This window comes from Dipodomys ordii, unplaced genomic scaffold (genome assembly GCF_000151885.1).
Source record: "Dipodomys ordii isolate 6190 unplaced genomic scaffold, Dord_2.0 Scaffold132, whole genome shotgun sequence".
In the NCBI taxonomy this organism is placed as follows: Eukaryota; Metazoa; Chordata; class Mammalia; order Rodentia; family Heteromyidae; genus Dipodomys; species Dipodomys ordii.
The window spans coordinates 5,045,559-5,062,081 of NW_012267348.1; the positions used below are offsets into that span (position 1 = coordinate 5,045,559).

Consider the following 16,523-nt stretch of genomic DNA (forward strand, 5'->3'; position numbering starts at 1 on the left):
CCACTTGAGCCACAGTGCCACTTCCGTTTTTCTGGTGGTTAATTGGAAATAAGAGTCTCATTGACTTTCCTGCCCAGGCTGGCTTGGAACCGTGATCCTCAGCTCTCAGCCTCCTGAGTAGCTAAGATTACAGGTGTGAGGCACTGGCACCCGGCCTGTGAGACTATTTATCTGCAGTTAACCACCAGAAGGTCAGAAGTCTAGGTATGGTGGTTCAAGAGCAAGTGGTTCAACCTTGAGTGAAAAGCTAAGGACAGCACTCAGGCCCTGAGTGCTAATAATGGCACAAAATAAAAAGTGAAGGGAAATTCATTATTTGATAATGTGCATGTGTTACCTCATGTATTTAAATAAATGGATCATTTGGCCTCATTCTGACTCCTGGGTTGATAATCATGTTTTTTCATTACTTCAATCTTCACTGAGAGAAAGGGGGATTAGTAAAGGCCTTCAGGAAAGGAGAGAGCCATGTTAGCTAATTCCTTTTAAGACAAAATCAAGATGATTTATGGGATTGAGAGAACAAAGACTACATTAGAGTAAAAATGACTGGAAAATAAGATGAAACCAAAGTAGAAAGAGCTTTGAAAAGGAAGAGATACTTGATGCTTTCCAGCAGTAATGTCCAATGGGACTTTCTGTGATGGGTGAGATTTTTTTTGTGTGTGTACTCTGTGCATCAGCCTCTACCTACATGTGAGCATTGAATGTTTAACTGTGTGTGCCTTGTGACTGACTACAGCTCTAAAGAGGAAACAACCATTTATGGTTTTTGTTCAATATATGATCTAGTAAAAGTGTTAAGATGTTAATTTGAAGGAAAAGAGCTAAGAAATATCCCAATAAAGAATTATATAATAATCAGGTAAGCCTTTTTTGCAACTTAATGTTATCTTGCTTTTTAAAACAGGGCTTGAGATTTATCCAGTTGAAAAATCCTTGGAGCCATTTACGTTGGAAAGGAAGATATAGTGAAAATGATGTAAAAAACTGGACTCCAGAATTGCAAAAGTATCTAAACTTTGATCCTCGAACAGCTCAGAAAATAGATAATGGTAAAAATCTTTTTAATTTTGATACGATTTGCATGTCAAATAGCATGTTTTAACAAGAGGAAGTGTAATTAGCTTACTTGTCATTTATTTTATTTGAAAACTTTATTTTTGAATTAGTAAACTTTAAAAATATTTTGATAATTTCTTTAATCAAGTGAATTAACCACATGATTTACAAATGGATAACTAAGAAACCATAGGCCATATACAATATTGTTTACAAACAAAAATTGTGCTCTATCAGTGTCAAGAGTGAATATTTGGAAAGCTGTTTGATAGTTTTTTTTATTAACTTTTTTTTATTATCTTTAATTGTACAAAGAAGTTCCCATTCTACAAAACAGTATATGAATACAAGGGCTGACTTGTCATTTTAAGTCATTAAGATTTTTTTTAACAAAGACATTAATTTTCAGGAATATTTTGGATTTCCTGGGATGATCTCTGTCAGTATTACGATGTTATTTATTTGAGTTGGAATCCTGGTCTTTTTAAAGAATCAACATGTATTCACAGGTAACTTTTCATGAATTTATTTCCGTTTTATGCTCCGTGTGTGTGCGTGTGTGTATGTGTGCGTGCGTGCGTGCATGCGTGTGTGTGTGTTTCTTCTATTCAGTACTGGGGTTTAAACTCAGGGCCTTATATTTTCCAGGCAGATGCTCTATCACTTGAGCCATACCCCCTTTACACCTTAGCCCTTTTATGCTTTATTTTTCAGGAAGACTGGCAGTTTTTGCCCAAGGCTGGCCTCAGACAAAAATTCTTGCTTGCTTGCAAGCATAGCTTATATTGCAGGCACATATACTACCATTCCTTGCTTGTTAGTTGCAATGGTGTCTTGCTAACTTTTAACTGGGCTGACCTTTGAACCATAATCCTTCTGAGCTTCATCTCCTGAGTAGCTGGGCTTACAAGCAAACACTACCCTTTCAGTTTTATTCTTAATTTAAAATATAATGGATCATTTAGAATTACTAACATTTTCTGTTTGTCTTGCCTACAGATGACTATCTTGTATTAGCTCTGTTTTTTTGTATTTGAAAAGTATTTGAAAAGAACAAACAAAACCAACATTCCTAATAGCTTAAATGTATGAGACACACACCACTTTTAAAGTAGTGTTACATTTTTAGATCTATGAGAAATTTACTCATTACCTTCTTTGTTGACTTTATCTTTTAGTACTTTACTCATTACCTTCTTTGTTGACTTTATCTTTTAGTACTTGGGATGCTAAGCAAGGACCTGTGAAAGATGCCTATAGCCTGGCCAACAACCCCCAGTATAAACTGGAGGTGCAGTGTCCACAAGGGGGCGCTGCTGTTTGGGTTTTGCTTAGTAGACACATAACAGACAAGGTACTGCTATCCTCTGTTCTTATGACACTTACACAGTTTAAAAGGTGGACTTAAAAGCCATAATTTGGTCACAAGCCTGTTTCATTTTATAGGTTGCCCTGAAAATGATGTTTTTTTTTCAGATAAATAAGTATTTTCCTTAATTTAAGGAATTTTGTATCTTTTTATAATGGCACTTTAAAAAATCTTGTTCAAAAATTGTCTCTGAAGAAAAACGTAAAGGAGTTTATACTTTTCAGTGAGGATTTTATTAACACTAAAATCCGTTGAAAGAGATCTGGATATGTGAAATCATTATAAGAAAAAAGTTACGCTCCTGATCGTGATACTTCAGAATTTTATGTAATAACTTCATATAACATGATCATTTACTGAAGTGACATTTATACACAGAAAACTTTTCATAGAATAACTCATTTTTAACACTGAGAGAATTTCAAGCTCATTTTCCTAACCAGATTGAATTTTTTGTGATTATTAGGATGATTTTGCAAATAACCGAGAATTTATCACAATGGTTGTATACAAGACTGATGGCAAAAAAGTTTATTACCCAGGTATGTTTACTAGCCAAATACATGTTACAATACATATTTACATGATTGAGAATAACATTTTAGGTAGATGATATGTGGAATTTTTCCTGTGTTGGACATTATAAAACAAAAAAAATTTGTATAGGCCAATATGTTGTATTGGTTTGTTTTTGTTTTGTGGTATTGGGGTTTGAAGTTGGAGCCTCACACTTGTTAGGTATGTGTTCTACCACTGAGTCATGCAGAATCTTTTGTTAAGATGAAGTCTTTTAAGGACTTTCCTTCTCTGTCTTGATCCTCCTATTTGCAGTCTCCTGAAGAGGCTAGGAGTATAAGTGTGAACCACCAATGCCTGTCTAGAATATATAGCTCTTCAATTTCAGATATATTGTTCTATATATTGTTACTTTTTAAGATTGTTAAAAGCACTTCTGTTTTGTATAGTGATTTTCTTTTCTAGAATATTTTTAGGTTTAGTTTTATTTCTATCAGAATATTAAATAAGGCAGATCTTGTTGTTCCTTATTCACAAGAATAAATTGATACATAAAAACTTTGCTTAAGACCACAAATATCCCCATTCTTTTACTCCAATTACTAGATCATATCACCTCTAAACATTAATGACTAAATACTTATTTGGAATATTAAAATGTTTTAGGGGTAGATCATATTCATTCCCAGATGAAGTATTTATCTTGTATAACATATAGTAATTGACATCTCTGACTTTATCAGGCTTGATTGATAAGACCACCACAGAATGTATCAGGTAGGTACCATTATTAACAACAAAAATCTGAAGCAATCTGAATATCTAGGTTTTCTGAATTACCAGTTGGAGGCATAGATAAAATGTGCCATATTCATATTATACAGATGGTTAAAAGGAATAATCTGAATGAGGTGTGCTGGTGGGTTCATGCCTGTAATCCTAACAATTCAGGAGGCTGAGACTTGGTGGATTTTGATTTGAAGTCAGCTGATAAAGCTTCAAGACTCTGTCTCTAAAATGCCAGACTGTAGGTTTGGCTCCAGTGGTAGAATATTACTCTTGAGCAAAGGCACTGAGTTCATCCCCCAGTTGCTTTTTGTTAGAAAATTGTAAAGTGATGTAATTCACCAATGTTGTAAAGACAGTTCTGTTCATTACTATCAACCCTAAAATCTCAACAGCTAAGGAAACAAAAAAATCTTTTCTGCTTGTCTGCTTATCTGTCTGCAGCTGACCCACCTCCATACATTGATGGAATTCGAATTAATAGCCCTCATTATTTGACTAAGATAAAGCTGACTACACCTGGGACCCATACCTTTACCTTAGTGGTTTCTCAATATGAAAAACAGAACACAATCCATTATACAGTCCGGGTAAGTAAAACCAACACACACTGACAAAAAACATAATGTGCTTTGCTTTGTAATGGGGTTTATCTGAAGAAACAAAACCTGTTTTCTTTTTTTAAGACAAAATCTTGGTTTGTAGCCCAGACAAGCTTTGAACTTGTGTTCAAAGCCAATTCCCTGCCTCAAGATCTTCTGAGTGCTGTGGGAAAAAAAAAATCATAATGCATTTTTGTGTTTTGCTTTGCTTTTTGTTAACTGGTTTTAAGGAATGAGATTAATTTTTTTTGCTTTGTTCTTTGTCATAAAAATGGTCTTAAGGAATAATATTTTAAAAAAAATTTGGTACCCGTCCTGGGGCTTGAATTCAGGGCCAGGGCACTGTGCCTGAGCTTCTTTGCGCAAGGCTGCTAGCACTCTACCATTTGGACCACAGCTCTATTTCTGATTAATTGGATGTAAGAGTCTCATGGACTTTCCTTCTCTGGGCTGGCTTTGAACAGAGATACTCAGATCTAAGTGTCCTGAGTAGCTAGGATTATAGGTATGTATGAGTCACAAGTGCCTGGCTTATAATTTTTTTATTTTTTATTTTTTTGGTCGGTTGTGGGGCTTGAACTCTGGGCTTGGGTGTTATCCCTCAGCTCTTCAGCTCAAGGCGAGCACTCTACCACTTGAGCCACAGTGCCACTTCCAGTTTTCTAGTGGTTTATTGGAGATAAGAGTCTTACAGACTTTCCTGCCCGGGCTGGCTTTGAACCATGATCCTCAGATCTCAGCCTCCTGAGTAGCTAGGATTACAGGTGTGAGCCACCGGTGCCCAGCTGGCTTATAATTTTGAGTGAACATGTTAATTTTTATAGTAACAGTTAAGACCTGAGATGATATGGTTATGTTGGTCTAATAAATTGTTACAGAGCCATGGACAAAGAACCTCAACTCTCTTCAGCCTATTTAAAAAGATGGCTTACAGCCAGGCATGGGAGCATATGGCTCTTATCCCAGGGCTTGGGGGACTGAGGTTGAAGGGGATCATGAGTACAAGTCCAGCCATGGGTGATATAGTACAGTGAGACTATGTCTCAACAATAGTAAAAAGGGCAAGTTATTTATAAACAGTGCTCTCATGTAGCTAGGAAGACTATTATAATTTTGTTCTGTATAGATTTGTCATGCATAAGAAGTTCAGTTTGTATAGATTTAGAGGTAAAGGGGACTTTGGGAGGTATCAACATTGCTTTGTTCTTCAGATGCAGAAGCCAAGACCTGGAAGAATTGTGGTTTGTCTTGAGTCACACATAGTACTCAGAAAGCTAAGATAAACCCCCTAACTTCCCAGTTCTCAGTTCATTTAATTACTGACTTGATCCCAGGCTGCCTGTATGCCAACTAAGTTTTCAATATATTTTTCATCATGTTGATGCTTTTATAAAATTTCTCAGTATAATCTCTGTGTGTACTAAGGTTTTTTTTTTTTAATCTAGGTATATTCAGCATGCAGCTTTACTTTTTCAAAGATTCCTTCGCCATATACCTTATCAAAACGGGTAAGAAAATTCTTTTTGGGGGTTATCATCTCAGACAGGATTCTTTTAGTATTCCCTTTCCTATTTATCATAATTTGTTATTAAATAAAAACATTATGGGGTTTTATAGGAATAAAGGAAAGGAAATGTTAGTAACCTCTAGTCTCCAGAATATATCTTCAGTGAAAAACAGATGTTTCTGTAAAAATAAGTGATTCATAGCGGAAACATTAATACAAGCCTTGGTTTGCAAAATTGTTATGGACGAATCTTTATAAAGTTTGAGAATACTTGGCAGTATGGGCTAAATGTGTAGAGGAACATTCTAAAGAGAGTTCCTAGCAGGAACAACTTGGTTTAAATTAGCCAAGAGATGGAGTATAGCAAAGTGTCCTGGCTGAGTGTGGGGAGTTACACTGACTGTCAGTGACAAAGACTGCAGCAATGGGGTAGTATCAGTGGAGAGCTGCTATTTATTGATTTTAAGGTGGAAAAGAACTTTGTCTTTAACGTGAAATTGAAGAATATGAAATTCTAATACAAAAACTTGGTTTTAATTAGATTAATGGAAAGTGGAGTGGTCAGAGTGCTGGAGGATGTGGAAATTTTCAAGAGACTCACAAAAATAATCCCATCTACCAATTCCATATAGAAAAAACTGGGCCACTACTGATTGAGCTAAGAGGACCAAGGTTTGTGATGAATAGCTTTCTTAAACTAATAGTGTTATAATAGACATCTTCAATAAATGATATAGAATGATTAAATACCCAAAGAGAAGTGGCATTTAGCACCTTGTGCAAGATCTGAGTAGTTCCTGGTAGATTGTAGACTTAAATATACGAGACAAAACAGGAGAGCTTCAAGAAGATAATAGTGATGTATATATGGTATGAAATATGATTTCTAAATTCTTGTCACCTGATCACTAAATGAATCTTTTATTGATTTGGAGTGCCACCTCTAGCATGTATACTATTTCTAATAATGTATATTTCATTTTTCAGGGCTTTTTTTTTTTTCCTGTCCAAGACTTCTGCCTATTGCAAAGACAGTGCTTTGTCTTTGAAATTATTCCCTAGGGAAAAATAAAACGTAGTTTCTAAATTTTAATTTTTTTAACTTAACTGTAAATGTTTATTCTTGAATCTATATATTGAAACTGCACATTAAGATGTTACATGTTTTACTAGGCACTGATAGCCTGTAATCCTAGTAACTCAGGAGGCTGAGGTCTGAGGATCAAGGTTCAAAGCCATTCCCAAAAAGCTGGAAGTGGAGGTATGGTTCAAGTGGCAGAGTATTGTCCTGAGTAAAAAACCTCAAGGACAGTGCCCAGGTTCTGAGTTCAAGCCGTGGGACTGGCATAAAGAAAAAAAAATGTTTGAAAAGAAAATATTTCTGATAAAATGATGTATTAAAAAAGTAACTCAAGTGGTAGAGCACTATCCTTGAGCACAAAAGCTCAATGATCATACCCAGTCCCTGAATTCAAGCCTAAAAACAGCAGCAAATAAAATAGAATAATTCTGGGGGAAAAAAAAGTAACATTAAAAAGTGAAAGAAAACTCTCATCGCAAGATAGAATTAGTTTTTATGACTTCAATTGAATAGAAAATACTGCTTTTTGAGTATAACAATAGCATGATCTGATAGCACTTTAGATTGGTTATTTTGAAAACATGTGTTTATTTGTGACTACTAATACAAGTAATGCTGTTTGTTTGAAATTAGGCAATATAGTGTTGGATTTGAGGTTGTAAGTGTTTCCTTGGTGGGAGATCCTGGTCCCCATGGCTTTTCGAGGAAATCAAGTGGTGACTATAGGTAAGGTTGGCATTTTAATTGTGTATGTCCAGTGTATACTTTTTGTGGCATTGCCTTATTCTTACCTTCTCTGAATATAGGTGTGGATTTTGCTATCTGGAATTAGAAAATATACCTGCTGGGATCTTCAATATCATTCCCAGTACCTTTTTGCCTAAACAAGAAGGACCTTTTTTCTTGGACTTAAATAGTACTATCCCCATTAAAACAACACAACTTCAGTGATGGAAAATTCTCAGCAATTATTGGATTCTATACTTATCAAACATCAATTCTTCAAATGAGGACACAGATCTTCAGGATGATAAACAATCAGAGCGGAATTAAATCTGAATGTGTTACATTGGAATCTGGTGCTTGTCACAGTGTTTGGTAAGAATTTGTATATAGTCAGATTTACCCTTAATCACCTAGAAGTACTGTTTACATTGATTTTGTAAATATAGAGTTGCCACTTTATATAAAAAGTGCATATGATCAAGATTAGACTCAGACATCCATCACTGTGAGATGTAGTCACTGAAAGGAAAAGGGAACTGAGACTGGGTAAGGAAAATGAGGGCCGTGGCTCATTGAGTAGACTGTCAGACTATTTAATATCCTGAAATATTTACCTTTCTTTTTTTTTTTTAAACAGAGCATGTTGTGAACCCAATTGTATTGACCCCACTAATTCCAAATGAATCATGTCACTGTAATTTTAATTTTGCATTATGTTCTAAATGTTTATTGTTGCTCAGATGTTATGAAAGATAGATAAAGCTTTTGGTAGGATTAATTAGCTTAGCATGAAGACACTCAGGCTTAAGAACAAAGGTTGTTTGCCTTAGGCACCTATGGCATTGTAGACAGAACTGAGGTATATTCCCTATTGCAATTTTGGTTTACCACTTTGATGAAAATAATATTCTAAGGCATTAAAAACATTGTAATTTAGCCTGTATCTTTAAACTGATTTATAGTTCAGTGCTTTTGTAGCAACAACACTTTGAAAAAAGTGATTGATTGGTTATACAGCATCCCGAAAAAGTGATCATCAAGAATAGTGTCATGTAAATTCCCAGCTGTTTACCTAAATATCAGAACAGAATAATGCTCAAAACTTTAAAAGTCTGAAAAAGAGGGTGGGATTTTTCATTGTCTCTACTTTATAATTATCAAAACTTATTTTGTATTTCTACTGCCTTTAATTGTAATAAAATGTTTATACTTATGGAAATTAACCTCAAGAACATGATTTATTGAAAGCATTCCTAGAAGTATAGCAGTTGCAATTGTAAGAGTATGTGCTTCTAAAACTATGTTCTTGGTTGGGGGACATGGCTCAAGTGATAGAGTGCCTGCCTGGCAAGCTGACAGCACAGAGTTCAAACTCCAGTACCTCCCTCCCTCCCTCCCTCCACACACTCCCACCCCCAAAAACCCTGAAAAACAAAAACTGTTCTTTTTAATTCAGTGTCAGATTACTTAGGATTTTGAAATTAAGCATATTTTCAGTGGATGAATTCGGTTAGAGCTCTGTTGTAAACACACGATTTAAGCTACTCAGAAGATTGAGATCTGAGGATTGCAGCTCAAAACCATCCTGGGCAGCTGTGAGACTTTGATCTTCTACCAGAAAAGCCAGAGGTGGAGCTGTGGCTTCAAGTGGCAGAGCACTAGTTTTGAGGACAAAAGCTCAGGGACAGCACCCACCCTCTGAGTTCAAGCTCTAAGACCGGCACAAAAGGGGGGGGGGAAGGACCTATATGTGAACAATTCAATATGTGGTAGTGTTGAACCCAGTGTAGGAAAGTTTATTTGAAGAATTGGCATTTTAAGCCTTGAAAGTAAAGCTTCAAAAGACAAACTGTAAAAATTAGCCAGTGGTTATCATTCACTATATGTTCAATATGTATATTTTTCTTTGAAGGCACTAGTGTTCCTTTCTATAACTGAGGAACTAAGCCTGAGAGCTTAATGGTCTTGTTCTACCCAAAGCCACAACTCAGCAGCTCTTGGGGTGGGGCAGGCTGTAAAGTACATAGACACAGTGGGACCTATATCAGAGGAAGGTAACTGCATTGAATGAGGATATTGGGAGATAGATCACGCAGCCCTTTTGAGGTTCCAGGTTACAACAGTGGGACAGATGAAACAAAAATCTAGATAGGAATTGCTAAAGGTGATGAGTCAGAGTCAAGTTTCCAATTTCAGCCTAGGCAGATACTCAGATTTGGAGGTGTTTTTATTGTTGTTGTTTTGTTTTTTATCGGTCATGGGGCTGGACGCTGTCCCTGAGCTCTTCAGCTCAAGGCTAGTGCTCTACCACTTGAGCCATAGTGCCACTTCCAGCTTTTTCTGCTTATGTGGTGCTAAGGAATCGAACCCAGGGCCTCATGCATGCAAGGCAAGCACTGTACCGCTGAGCCACCTTCCCAGCCCCTTGCAGGTGTTTTTATAAAAACACATTATTCAGCAAAATGAAGACAAATACGAACCTTTTTTTTTTTTTTTTGTCGGTCATGGGGCTTGAACTCTGCGCTTGGGCGCTGTCCCTCAGCTCTTCGGCTCAAGGTGAGCGCTCTATCTCTTGAGCCACAGCACCACTTCCGGATTTCTAGTGGTTTATTGGAGATAAGAGTCTCACAGACTTTCCTGCCCCGGCTGGCTTTGAACCGTGATCCTCAGATCTTAGCCTCCTGAGTAGCTAGGATTACAGGCGTGAGCCACCGGTGCCCGACGGACAAATATGAACTAAAGAAGGCCAGAAGTGACTTTTGATGGAAGCAACTAAGTTTTTAGAAGCTGTAAAAACTGATGGTGGGAGCTATAAGAAACCAAGAGGATTTGGGTGGGGGGTGTTTGTAGGAGAGATCAGCTAAATTCAGACATAGCAGAGAGTAGGTAGGAAGGTTGTAATAGCAGGAGTGGAGCAGACTGCTTTAAGTAGAAATGTGTATAGTGAGAACATGAGAGGAGATAATAAAGGGGAGCCAGCGGCAAAAAGTGGTATAATTATTCCCTAAAAAGACAGTAGGTCATAGGGTGATGGGGAAAGGAACTGAGGCAGGAAATAAGTCCCAATGCCCAAATAAGGGATAGAGATTATACCTTGATTTTCTAGGCTTTGTCTTAAAAACAACGGAAAGCCCCAACATTAGAACATTCTAGCTCAGGCTAGGTGGTAGGGTACACATGTAATCACAGCTTACTCAGGAGGTGGAGGATAGTGTTTCAGACTTAGGTTGTAAGGTGTTAGCCAGATTCTGTCTCAGGCATCTGGCACTGGATCCAGACCCCAAATACTGTAACACCACCCCTTGAAAAAATGGGGAGGCCTGTTTGAGTGCTTGATAGAGCTTGCCTATTATGTGTTCCATTCCAAGTACCAAAAAGAAAATCCCATCACACTACCATTCTCTGCATGAAGTATTTTAAAAAAGATCAATTTCTAATCATTAATGAAATGTTTTGTGGCTTCCAGTTATGAAAGGCAAAATGTAAGGTACCCATACTGTGTAGCAGATATTTGAGCTGGAAATTCATGTTAGATTCTGAACCGTACAAACTATCTCTGAGAAATATTATTCATAGCAACTTCAAGCCATCCCAATTTTGTGCTTTTCCAAACAACGTGTCCCCTTCCCCGCTGCAAGGGAAAGGAGCAGTGTCTCCATTGCAGAGAATACTTTGTGTTTGTCTTTGATTAGTGGTAGATGCAGGGGACTTCACTTGAGAATTGAGTGGATCTGAAGATCGCTGGAAGTCAAGTGCATTGTTTAGTATTTTTAAACATAGCAAAAGGGATTTGGATGAACTTTGAGATGAAATATTTACTACTAGGTAAATCTTTACAATTATTGGCTTTGAAATGCACACACCAAGTCCACAGATTAAAATCCAGTATCATGTTTCTACTTGAGAAAGGATCCATGACTATCTGATTCTTCACCTTTATAATCATCCAAGAACCTTCTAAAGGTCCAGTGCCCAAGTGAGTGTACCACAGATCAGTGAAATATGTCAGGGTGCCCCTGGACAGCAGGATTTTAGCTAATGGTCCATGCTGTCCAGCGAGGCCAACGGTGCCTTATCTGTAGTGCCCATACTGTCCACTCCCTGCTCAGCTTTAGTAGCAGCACAAGTAGGATTCAAATCCAAACCTTGTTGTATCTGGGTTACAGTGATTAGGATTCAGGATCTTAAAAGTGAAATGAGTGCCAGGCACCAGTGGCTCACAACCTGTAGTACTAGCTACTCAGAAGGCTGAGATCTGAGGATCATAGTTTAAAGCCAGCCCTGGCAGGAAAGTCCATGAGACTCTGATCTCTAGTTAACCACCAAAAAGCTGAAAGTAGAGCTGAGGCTTAAGTGGTAGAACACTAGCTTTGAGCAAAAACGCTCAGGGACAGCACTCAGGCTGGTAGTTCAAGCCCCAGGACAGGGACAAAAACAGTTTTAAAAAAGTGGGAGAAATGATTACTGCATTCTGTGCTTCTCCATAATAAAGGTTGCTCACAACAGAAAAAGTAGGCAACATCAGATTTTCTACTTAAAAAGCCACAGAGTTTTCTTAAGCATTTTTATTACACTCAAGGTACTAAGTACAAAATAACCTTGTAATTAGAATACTGTATCAGTTAATAAAAAAGAACCATTACAGTATGAAGAGATGTACAAATGGCTAAAATACATAAGCTGTGACAGTCAACAGACAACTTGAAATGAGGTTGCTTTTCTTTTAGAAATGCCAAATTTTCTTAAGAGAAAATACAGTGCTTTAAATATGCATAACCATAAAAACATTAAAGAAAAGCAGTCTGAACATTTAATACTATTAGCATAACAGACACCACTGCTTCTATTTAAACAGCCTTTGCCAACACATGCCTACTCTCTTTCCTAGCTTTAAGGAAAATTGGCTCTAAGAAATACTAGGTGCAGCATAACCCTTAAATAATTTCATTATTTGAAAAGTTGAGCCTACAGAGAAATCACCACCTTGTCAGTGTAGATATGACAATGGTCACTGCTTCACATGCACATGTCTTAGGATAAGTCAGTTTCCTTTGGCTGGCAGGGTAAGGTTAGGCTAGACAGCCTTCTCTCCCACAGCCATGGATCCCTTCTATGCTATGTCTCTGCTACCCTCAGCCCTCCCTCCCCCATCCCCACACTGGCATCACCTTTCCCATCCCCAAAAGTGCAGTTTCATGGTAGCCTTCCTAGGAAATGGTTTCAATGGGTACCCCAACCTACATGCTTTTTTAAAAAGCCCCCTCTGAACACCAGAGGTGAGGAAAATGAAGTGTGTTCTTGCATTTCTTTTAACCTTTATGTCAGAAGATAATGCACTGGATACTTGAGTTTTATTTTTGTTTTGAATATTTAGATATCTTGGGATATAATGGAGAAAACATCTCTTATTCCCCAAACTAAGTGTGAAAAAAGAGACGCAGGTTGTGGCCCCCAGTTTGGCTAAGCTTCCAACCTTCCTCCTAACTTGGGTTCTTTCACAAGAACTCATTATTGCTTCCACAACACTATTACAGGGAATGAATGGTCCACAAAGGCTGTGAACCTGGTCACAGTCAGCCTGCAGTGATGTAGCTCGGAAAAACATACTAGCCCAAGAGGGGAATTCTTCAGCCCTCAAGTCACCGAAACTTGATTAGTGCAGTTTAAATGCTTAAGATTTGGCATGTTAAATGATAATTGGCACAATGTTCTTGAGTTTCGTGTATAAATACTGATTTGTACATGGGGGGTGGCCCTGGATGGATCAGCCAATCTGCACCATTTTTATGTCAGCAATAATCCCATCTCTTCCCTTGGAGCACTGGAGGGATAGCTGCTTCATTCGGGTCTCCAAAGCCTGGCTCTCAGAAGACGTGCGGCTTTGGCTCTTACCCCTGCCACCAACACCACTGCTATTGTTGCCACCTCTGTTGTTGTTGGCTTTGTCACTTGTTTGATTCTCTGCTCCTTCTGCCCTGTCTCCTGTAGAGATACAAAAGTTACCAAGTGGGCGTTGACAATTCTAAGCTTTACTTAGGCACAAGCCAATCATCCAGCTCAGGAACCTCTGGAATTCGTGGGGTTTCCCACCATGTGTATCAGAGAGGGTTTGCCAGCTTTTATTCCTCCCAGAGTCGTTACCTCATTTTACAGCTAGGAAACAAATCTCTCAGGGCATTCTGAGGAGACACACAGGACCTAAACTATTGGATCAAAACCCTTCTGATGAGGAAATGCCAGAAGTCCCCAGAATAGCCCTTAGAAACCAGCTCAGTGACCAGTACCAGCAGTACATTGTCAGAGACCCAGCAGTGCTACCCTGGGTGCTCCCAAGACTTGGCAGGGGTGGGGGACAGGTTGGGCTGTAAAGTTAAGAGTCACCTGAGACAGAGCTAGAGGTCTGCTACTCACCTCGTTCTATCTCGCATTCAGGGGAAGAGGCCCCACTGCATTCACTTCGAGGGCCCAACACTGGGAACATCATCCCAAACTCTGACAAGGACATGGGGCTGGGCAGATCCAGACTGCCAGGCCTTGTGACGGCAGGGAACTGGTCAGGCATCTCAGATGGGCTCGTTGGTCCTGAACTAAAGCTGGACACAGACTGGGTTTCTGAGTCATCTTCTGACACAAAGTTGCTACAGTTGTCGTCTTCAAAGGCCTCTGAGGCCACTAAGGATGAAAGAGAACACCAGTCACATATGATCTGCCCAACAGTAACCTGCACACGTACATACCACTGCCAGACAGACAAGGCTTGGAGACTGCAGAATCTGCCCTAAGGACATCTGACAGGAATGTGACCTTCTGGGCCTCCCTGACTAGCCTCTGAAACAGCATGAAAGGAACCAGCTTGGATCCCTAAGGTTACAGTTAGTGACCTTGCTGTAACCTTAAGCTCTGCTGTAGAAATCAGTGTTACCAGACACTATCCTCAAGATGGAAGGTGGCTGAGGAGATAGCTCAGTGGTAGGTAGAGCACTTGCCTAACATACCAGAGGCACTGGGTTCCCCCACCCCCACTACACCTCAAAAGGAAAATAGCTGTAGACCAGGACTTCAACACCTCAGACCCCTAAACAAACCTACCTGTACACAGGAAAATGTAATTACATCCCAACAAAGCCAGCCTTCATCCTAGCTACTCAGGAAGTTGAGATCTAGAGGATTGAGGTCTGAAGCCAGCCCGAGCAGAAAAGTTTGCTGGACTCCCAACTCCAAAATAGCAAAAAGTTGAGCTGGAGGTGTGGAAGGTCCTGAGTTCAAATCCCAGTATTGCCAAAAACAACCCCCCCCCGCCCCCCGCACACACACACTCTCCTGTCTAGGAAAGAAGCAGCAAGAACTGCCAGAGTATGGAATGTTTACCCTGGAGGTCCTTTGCTTTCTTTTGGATAATTTCTGATCTTGTAAGATACCCTTAGAGTCTACTTAGATCTCCATTTGCTGCAAAGAACAGAATTCTTTTATAGTGTTCTGTAGCTTGTTCTGTACAGTTTATGGACCGGATTAACCAAGGCCCAGAGGCATGCTGCTTTCAGAGCCTCTGCCTCTCTCCTGCACAGTCCTGCTTCTTAGCATTGTTCCTCTTCCCTTTTCTTCCTCTCAAATCTTTATGAAAGTACTATAGTGTTGGGGTCCACATCTGAATTCAGATCCTAATTCCACTGCTTAGTGTGTAGCCTTGTCAATTTGACCTCTGAGCTTCACCATCCTCTCCATCCAAGATTTATGAGGATACATATAATTTGTGAGATATTATGTGAGATTTGTATATAAGTATTACATGAACATAATATTTGCAGTCATTGTTTATAGTCTCAGTTTACCTTGGACCTGGTACTTAAAACACTTGCTGATGGATTTATAGAATTCCTGAGGGAACCTAGAAACTAGCTTACAAGCATTTTACCCCAGGAAAGGAATTCTGAGTGCTTACTAGTGGTGCCAAGCATTATTTCATGTAATCCTAACTACCACCCACCATGGAAGTTAGTAGACCCTATCTTATTACCTACCTTACACATCATGTGCTGATAATTAGGTGAAGGCTAGGACTTGAATAAAAATCTGATTCCAACTCCCTATTCTTAGACTCTTTCCTGCAGGACTTCTACAAGCCTTGAATGTTCCTAGTGTGTATTTTGACTGCCAGAGACAAGGGAAGGTTTAACCTTTCCCAAACTTATTTGACCATAGAATCGAGGAATATTCATTCACATCTTTTGAACAGTTTTCCACAAAACATGGGAAGTCTCCAGAAACAGCTTGTGAGGTTGCCCAGCTCTGAAATTCTTCAGTGACAGGCAGTGATGAGGAGGACCCTGGGCCAAGGCAGTTCTGGATGCAGATCACACAAGCTATGTGGTCCCCACTTGCCTGACTCACCAGAAACAGCATCTGGTTCGGGCTTGCTTCCTGACAGGCCCTCCACAGACGTGCTGCTGCCCTCAGCACCCACACCACAGCCCCGAGGCCCCATGGCACTAGAACGCCGTCGTTCATGGATCTCATCTGAGATCCTCTCCAGGTTCTTCAGGGCTGTCTTGTACTCGCCCTTCGCCAGGGTCAGCTTGGCCTGTAGGTCATCCACTGTCTTCTTCAGTTGCTGGTTAGGAAGATAGGAGAACTTGGTAAGCAAGTCTCTGAGATGCTGTTTATTTTTTTTTTTTTGTCAGTCCTTGGGCCTGAGTACTGTCTCTGAGCTAGCACTGTACCACTTTAAGCCACAGCTCCACTTCTGGTTTTCTGATGGCTAACTGGAGATAAGAGTCTCATGAGGGCTGGGAAGGTGGCTCAGTGGTAGAGCGCTTGCCTTGCATGCTCGAGGCCCTGGGTTCGATTCCTCAGCACCACATAAGCAAAAAGAAAAAA

General features: G+C 39.3%; 2 protein-coding genes across 2 annotated transcripts in view; one reads left to right on the top strand and one right to left on the bottom strand.

The window, feature by feature from the left end:
• Capn7 (calpain 7) overlaps positions 1–8,872 on the top strand; it is a 39,678-nt gene extending 30,806 nt beyond the window's left edge. Inside the window, exons 13-21 of the mRNA XM_013030779.1 lie at positions 911–1,055; positions 1,472–1,571; positions 2,281–2,416; positions 2,898–2,973; positions 4,178–4,323; positions 5,781–5,843; positions 6,384–6,514; positions 7,557–7,649; positions 7,730–8,872. Of these exons, the coding sequence (XP_012886233.1) occupies positions 911–1,055; positions 1,472–1,571; positions 2,281–2,416; positions 2,898–2,973; positions 4,178–4,323; positions 5,781–5,843; positions 6,384–6,514; positions 7,557–7,649; positions 7,730–7,874 (1,035 nt within the window). The 3' untranslated portion in view covers positions 7,875–8,872. The remainder of the gene's footprint in view (positions 1–910; positions 1,056–1,471; positions 1,572–2,280; positions 2,417–2,897; positions 2,974–4,177; positions 4,324–5,780; positions 5,844–6,383; positions 6,515–7,556; positions 7,650–7,729) is intronic.
• Positions 8,873–12,196: 3,324 nt separating this feature from the next.
• Positions 12,197–16,523, bottom strand: part of Sh3bp5 (SH3-domain binding protein 5 (BTK-associated)) — a 55,326-nt gene continuing 50,999 nt past the window's right edge. Inside the window, exons 3-5 of the mRNA XM_013030728.1 lie at positions 16,038–16,308; positions 14,061–14,321; positions 12,197–13,631 (exon numbers count right to left, since the gene is read on the bottom strand). Of these exons, the coding sequence (XP_012886182.1) occupies positions 13,414–13,631; positions 14,061–14,321; positions 16,038–16,308 (750 nt within the window). The 3' untranslated portion in view covers positions 12,197–13,413. The remainder of the gene's footprint in view (positions 13,632–14,060; positions 14,322–16,037; positions 16,309–16,523) is intronic.